At 47.1% G+C, this 7,500-nt stretch overlaps 1 protein-coding gene across 1 annotated transcript in view; it reads left to right on the forward strand.

The window, feature by feature from the left end:
* Positions 1–2,149, forward strand: part of prdm6 (PR domain containing 6) — a gene marked incomplete at both ends in the record, with an annotated part of 28,258 nt that extends 26,109 nt beyond the window's left edge. Inside the window, one exon of the mRNA XM_084456974.1 lies at positions 2,035–2,149. Within this exon, the coding sequence (XP_084313100.1) occupies positions 2,035–2,149 (115 nt within the window). The remainder of the gene's footprint in view (positions 1–2,034) is intronic.
* Positions 2,150–7,500: the final 5,351 nt, after the last annotated feature.

Consider the following 7,500-nt stretch of genomic DNA (forward strand, 5'->3'; position numbering starts at 1 on the left):
TGTAGAGAATTATTTGTTCCTGTAAGCAGCCCGGGAGGAACTGACATGCGGCTGTGCATAGGATCCATACACTGTTTGGATTATTTCATTCATTCATGTTGAACATAATGTGCAGTAACACCCTGCCTCTGATTATAGAGCCTCTAACTCTAACAGGCAGCACTGACTGCCGCTTCCTCCCCTCATGTCTCAGACAGCGTGGTGGTAGATCCTCTCTCTGAGGGAGGCAGAGGGGTCATGCTCCACCATATAGATTTCTGTTAATCTGATAGCTCTTACTGTAATTTACACGTGACCCTCTCTGTGTCCCACCGCCCGCTACCCTCTACGCACCATTGCCCAGGCTCTCCAACGTGCTTTTGTCGTGTTTTCAATAACATACGGTACCGTGCTGCCGAGCATCTGTAAAGGGCACGTCCGCTGCGGCCACTGCACTGTACAGCTCAGCGGAGTGTATTCTATGTAGTACAGTAGTACAGTAAGGTGTGTAGTAGTAGTACAGAAGTGACTGAAGTGTGTGTGGAGTTGGCTCTACGTACGGTATAGGCTGGTGCTTTGAGGTTCATGATGGGATAATTTAGTATAGCGTCTTATCCAGTACAGCGGGGTTGACGGTGTGTTTTATGGACATGTCAGTGCAGGGGTCCTGAGCTTTCATTAGACCTGAGACAGGGCTGAGAGGAGCAGCAAGAGGATGAGATTGACCCTCTGGCAGCTTCTTCTGTCACCCCATCAACATGGACAATAGCCCCCTGTCTGGGGGTCGGCAGAGAGGGGGAGGTTGGGGGGGCGGGGCGGGGCAGAGGGAGGGAGGGACGGAGGGCTGGAGAGTTAAAAGGTGTCTGATAGAATCCAGTAACAAATCAGCCATCTAATCAGTGATCAGAGATGTCCTAGCGTTGCGCCGTGTCATCAGCACTTCAGAGACTCCTCGGAGGAAGAGAGACACTCAACACATTAATGAATACACCGCAAAAATCACTAGCCAATCAATACCCTCCGAGATATTCCCATTGAGCTGATATGGTTGACAGATTAGAGCTGGCATTCTCCGTTTGTCAAAGACAGAATGCTGAACTCTTTTCTCTGGCTGTGAAACATCACTAAAAGGGGATTTTGTCTGGTCGGCAAGTTTGTCTGTCCTGTAGGGAATCAGGCTTTTGTCTTCTCTTTGTTTTCTTGAGCTACTTTTTTTTTGCCAGAAAGCTGCTGACATCTCTCAGCTCAACCTCCAATATTACTACAAAGATGGCTCAACATCGCTGAAAATGTGTGGGTTAGGAGATGGACAGATAATGTCCAGAGCAGTACTGACAGGGAGTTAAGGGAGGTGAAACTGACGTCAGATACGTTTATAACAGAACCAGAGACCAAGACCTGTCCTGTCAGAATCACTGCTCTACACACCCTCTCCCTACTTTCAGCCCCACTCTTTTTCTCCACCACCCCCCCCCCCTCCTCCCACCTTCTATCTACAGCCCCCCCCAGCCCAGTGAATTAGCAACACCCCAAGTGTCAGTGCTTTCAGGGCTGCTAAGCACAATACTCCAGAAGAGGCCGTCTTTGATGGCTGGCCCACTGAAAATCTCTTTTTGTTCTCTGTCTATTGGAAGTGACAGAGATGCTCGCCTTATCAGGGCCGGGCTGGGCCGGAGGGGGGTGGGGGGCAGTATTGACAGGTCCAGGCGCTCAGGCCTTCCCCCAGCATCACCCTCACAGCCTGGGGAAGAGGCTCCAATTACAGGCCCCTGGCCCTGCTGGAGCCACGCCACTTTGGTGTGTCGCTGGCCATTAGGCCACAGGAGAGACGAGGTGACGAGCGCCGCGTTACGCTGCCCTCTCTCTGAGCGCTGTTGTGCGATCAGGTGCGATCTAAGGGCCGTGTGTGTGTTTGGGGCATGTGTGTGTGTGTGTTCAGTCACAATGTAAGCCTTATTATCTCTTTTGTGTGTGTGTGTGTGTGTGTGTGTGTGTGTGTGTGTGTGTGTGTGTGCGTGTGTGTGTGTGTGTGTGTGTGTGCGTGTGTGTCTCCAGGTGCGAGCGCTGTGACAGGAGCTTCACCCAGGCGACCCAGCTGAGCAGACACCAGCGGATGCCCAACGAGTGCAAGCCCATCAACGAGAGCAGCGAATCAATCGAGGTGGATTAGCTGATTGACTGTCCGGAATTAAACTGCAAGGAAAATCATGATTAAATGTCACGGACACTTAAGCAAAACCAAAGATTTCCTCTGAGAAACCCTCAATCAGCCCCAGAAAACCAGAAGCAGTAATAAAATAAGTAAGATGTTCAGAGACATTGATCCTGGCACAGAACAGGACTGGGACGGGGGGGTGGGGGGGGCGGGGGTGGGGGGGGGGGGTGGAGGACGGGGTTGGGAGCCATGGGAACAGGATGGTGAATGATGAGGGGGAAGGGACTATTTATTTATGACCAGGGGAGTCCATGGAACTGAAGAAAGGCAACCAAAAACTAACCCTGAAATACCAAAAACGTTTCCAGTGTCTGTCTGAAGCTTTATTTCACTGTTTCTCATAGTTTGTTACCTGATACCAAAGGGAAAGGAGCTGTGGAGAGGAATGGAGAGGAGAACAGAGGAGGGGAGGAGGAGGGGAGGAGAGAGGAGGGGACAGGATGAGAGGAGGGGAAAGTAGAGGACAGAACAGGACTATAGAGTAGGAGAGGAGGGGAGAGAACAGGAGAGGAGAGGGATGGACAGGCCTCTGCTGAAGAGGATGCACAGCTCTTTACTACATTGCACCAGAAGAGAAGTGGTTTAAGGGTTGAGGAGAGGGGCGTTCAAGAAAACCACACTAAATAACTAAAATATGTATCTTGTTCTATTGCTCTCATGACATGCTTTGGGCACTTTGAATGACGATTATTTAATTTTCCAGTTCAGTTTGAAGCTCCATGATGGTGATGGTGGATGCTTGATATGCTGATGGGCTGGGATCACAGATGACATATTTCATGGCATTCAAGACAATATCAGGGCAAATACAGATTTTAGATTCAGTCAAATCATATCTTATTTGTCTTTGATCTCAACATATCAGTTAGACAAAGTGATATCCATTGTCACAGGCACAATAGAAAGCTTCCTAATCTCTATTCAATGATGACGCTCATTGTAAGATTCAAAGGCAAATTCCATGTTTTATAACATTTCATTTTCTACATTGTTCTCGTGGTTGTTTTGTTATGTTTGCTCTACGCAATGCAAGTTTTCATTCATTCTCATTCAATCGTACATGTATATACAGTAGTGTCATTACGATACACTAACAACAGGTGAGGATAAGCACAGAAACGTCCAAATGTGGTTGGTGCCTCAAGTCAAAGCTTTAAAACTGATCACTGTAAAACTATTATACAGTATCAAACATGTTGGATGCAAATCTACAGAACCAAATCTTTATCAAAATTGTTTATCAAAATGCTGTTCTTTCAGAATGTATGATTCTATGCTGTACATATAATACAAACTATGGATTTTTATATTATGGACCTAAAGATGTGAGGTGAAATAAGCAAAGCCATTTCACTCAAAGAACAGCTCCATGTGTATGATAATCATCAGCTCCTGTACATTACAGACAGAAACTTCTGGAAAGTGTGTTTAAACTGACTTATCAACATTTGGATTCTTGTTTGCATGGTTTCAGCATTTCCCCCTTTTTTAAATAAATATGGGTCTAAACCAAACCATTGTTCCATGGGAAATAAAGCAGAAATCCAGTTTTGATGATTATCAATAATGGTCCGGATGATTTATTACTGTTTATTTCAGTTGTCATGCTTGAAAACGTTTATATTCTAAATTAATTTACAGAATAAAGACAAAGAGACAAACATATATAATGGCCATGTCATTTCAGTTACATCTGTTTTTGAACAACTGACAAGACTGAAAAAATGACAGTTGTGTTAAAGATGTCTCAACCGTCAACGATCAGATGCTTGAAATATTCCTCTAGTCTCCAGTTTCAGCCCCTGGTTTCACAATGTTATTTGCAAACACACAGTGTGTGTTTGTCAGAGAGACCAGCCTAGGTGTGTGTGTGTGTGTGTGTGTGTGTTGGACATACAGTAGAGGCAGCAGAGGCTGCGACTACCGGCTTTAACCTGGCTTTGTCCTGGAGATGCCCAGGTTCATCTTAGGAAGGTGATGTATCGGTGTGTCCAGGGGGGTGTCGCGTGTATCGGTGTGTCCAGGGGGGTGTGGCACTCCCTGCCCACCGCTGGCCTCTCCGGTGTGCGTCTGTGAGGTCAGGTCCCCCGGCACCGCCGGTCCCACCACGCCACGCAGGCAGCTGTCGGGGGGTTATGGATCTGACCCGGGGACCGTGAACCCCGCGCGCTCGCACCGTTGCTGATTTATTAGCTCGTCCCATCAGCTCTCAACCGTAGCTTTTCTGCACCCACGGCTCCGGCGCCCTCAGTCCAAACACAGTCTCAAAGCCACCTCTTCAATAAACCTATCGGCACGTCCAACCCCCCCCCCCCCCCACCCCCTCTGCTCCATGGGTGCTGCTGCAGCCGTGAGGCCAACGTGGGTGTTTAAAACTACCGTCTCACATCAGAGGAGTCTTTCACATGACTGAGTCTGTCTGGAGCTGCCCTAGGTCTCCCATGGTGCGCCCGTGCCACTCACACAGAACAACATGACCAAATTATATGAAATGCTTATTTTGGCTGTAGTCTATTAAACTGGGCAGCTGTGTTTCGTTTGGAGGGAGATGTGAAATATTTACATTTCAGCTATAGAATAGCCTACTAGACTTTGGTCTTTTATGGCAAAACCCTCTCCTGATAGGCCCACTGATTAAATCAAAAGTCTGATGACTATATTGGGACACCAGTCGGGACCAGGGATTCCAGTCGTTCCAACTACAGTCAAGTACTAATTTTCTGCCGATTTCCTTTTGACATTGAGAAATAGTGTTTTGGCCAATGTTAAACAAGGGCATCCTTATTTGCTTTCTAATTGTTTGATTGGGATAAATGGAATTAACATGCCCTGTATGAGTTGGGGGTCAGAGCTGCTTTTAGGATTCCCACCATTTTTCCTATCCACCATGGATCATACTAGTTCTGAGTGAAACACTAATGGTAGACTAGATTACCATTGTTTACATGAGTCATGTGATAGCCACACAAACAGCTGTGTCCATTTAGACCTATAATCGTATTAGCTCTCTCACTACACACATCTGAAGGTTGGAACAATTACCACACTACCTTGAACTCCAATAGGAAAATATTTAACCACCTTTCTTCACATGCTTAGCAGCTATCACCGGCTGAGAAGAATAGAAACAATGTTGCCAGCTTTAAGAGTGATTTAAACAAATTATTCTCAAGGGAATTTGATGAATTTAGAAAGCAAATACAGTTAAAATTTCAGGCATCAATCACCATACTTTACCATGGGAACTGGGACCTGTGAAATGCAGTTCTACCCAGAGGCTAAACAAATGATCACACAAAAAGTATCATTTTGAAAAGTCGTGGCTAGTCTGCATGTGAAAGCGACCCGGGGGCTTCAGAATGTAATGGTTTGCTTTTCATGGAATTTCCTGTTCAGGAACATATTAAGCAGACAAGGGGTCACACTTTCAAAAGCAATTAGTGATCAAGCTGGAGTTTTTCTAACTTCTCCAGAAAAAAAGAGTTAATTGGAAACATACAACGCAGGGAAAAAGTCTGTGAGAAATCTAAGTTCTCTCTTGACCTTGTTCGATTAAAACCACAGTTTATTAACTTGACAAATGTGTCGCACTTGATATTTTCTTTGAGTTAGCTGTAGTCCCTGAGAAAGAGTGAGAGTGTGTGTACAGTTTATGGCTATAGTCTACGCGTGTGTGTGTGTGTGTGTGTGTGTGTTGTGTGTGTGTGTGTGTGTGTGTGTGTGTGTGTAGCTGTACGTTCTGTCAGAGAAGGAGTGCACCATTCACAGGGTGTTCACAAGGGGATTGTTTTCTGAGTAGAACATTAGCAGCCAGATGAGAGAAAGAGGGTGGGAAACATAACTATCCCACAACCTTCGCCATTACTATACACCACTCATCACAGGACTCTGAAACTCCTTTACAGTCTAAAGATAGTATAATGTACCGATAGATCATCCCCCACTGTCATGGTTGAAGCTATTCAAGTTGGTGGTGGTTGTGTGTTCTCTCCTCACTTGCTACAGTAGCCTACATTTAAAGATTTCTCGCGTAGTGGCAGTCACTAGAACAGGAACACAGGTCTCAGTTATCTTTCTGGTCCTCCCCTCCTCTGGACTTCCTGCATCCTACTGATCTGATTAACACTCATCCTTGACATTGCTGCAATGTAAAATACATATGGGTCCCCAACGCCCCCACAAGATGACCTTAGCCAAGCTGAAGCCTGGGCAACTAACTAATGATCCCTGAGCCACCTCTGTCAAACATACAAATCCCTGTTTAATTTCAGCCTTAATATGACAGACCCCTAACCGGCCATTCCACGCATACTTAGACATGTGGGTTTAGGAGCCAGTGTAAAGCCAGGAGGCTGCCCAGCCAGACCAGCTCTGGGCCCCGCCAGCCCCCCGAGCACGGAGCAGTAAACCCCCCCAGATGGTGGGTCTGGAGACGGGCGCAGTAACAAGCCGATAGCAGGCCCTCTGTATCAGCTGTGGCTGACGACCTGTCCACAGAACAGCTGTGGGGACGAGGGAGATGGACGGAGTGAGCGAGGAAAAAGGACGGACAGCGTCTAAACAAGCCGTACATCATTATCAACCAGAGGAGGTTTTACAGCCTGGAGTCCTCACTCCTCCAGACCCCCTCCCCATCTCTCACCGGCTGATGAAGAGAAACCCAGGACCCTAACATTCCTCCACTCGTCTCCTCGCCTCTCTTCTCTCCTCGTCTCCATTCTCCTGTTCTTCCTCCTCTCCGAACGGCAGACGGATGGGTTGAAAGCGTCTGCACAGCGTCAGCCTCAAGAGCCGAGACGTCAACACACACTCACACTCAAACACACACACAGCACATCCACCCTCTTCCACCTACCACTCTCTACCGTCAAGACCGCCTGGGAACACACACTCACAGGCGTGTGCGAGCCGTGTCAGAGCATGTATTACATGTGATTACATGTGTAATCTACCAGTCCTCGCCACCTCCAGGTCAACAGACACAGCACATCAAGGAGAGACCTCTCTGAGAGAACTCTCAGCGGTATGGCTATTCTATGAGGCAACCCGGTGGAATTTAGAACTCTCTTCTACAATAAAATCTTTGTACTGAGGAATTTGAAACTGACACAATTCTAGAACCTATCATCGGTTCTGTGGCAATAGGTCAGGTGCCATGGACTCCATCCACTCTGTCAAGGTGTAAAAAGCAGCCTGAGATGATAAATAGAGGTACTTATCCTAACTGGGCTACTCAGCATGAGCTGTGTGGGAGGTGTCAGGGTGGCGGCTGCAGACAGGATGGACGCTACGCGGACAGAGGAGGT

The sequence above is a fragment of the Borostomias antarcticus genome, assembly GCF_949987555.1.
Source record: "Borostomias antarcticus genome assembly, chromosome: 23".
Taxonomy (NCBI): Eukaryota; Metazoa; Chordata; class Actinopteri; order Stomiiformes; family Stomiidae; genus Borostomias; species Borostomias antarcticus.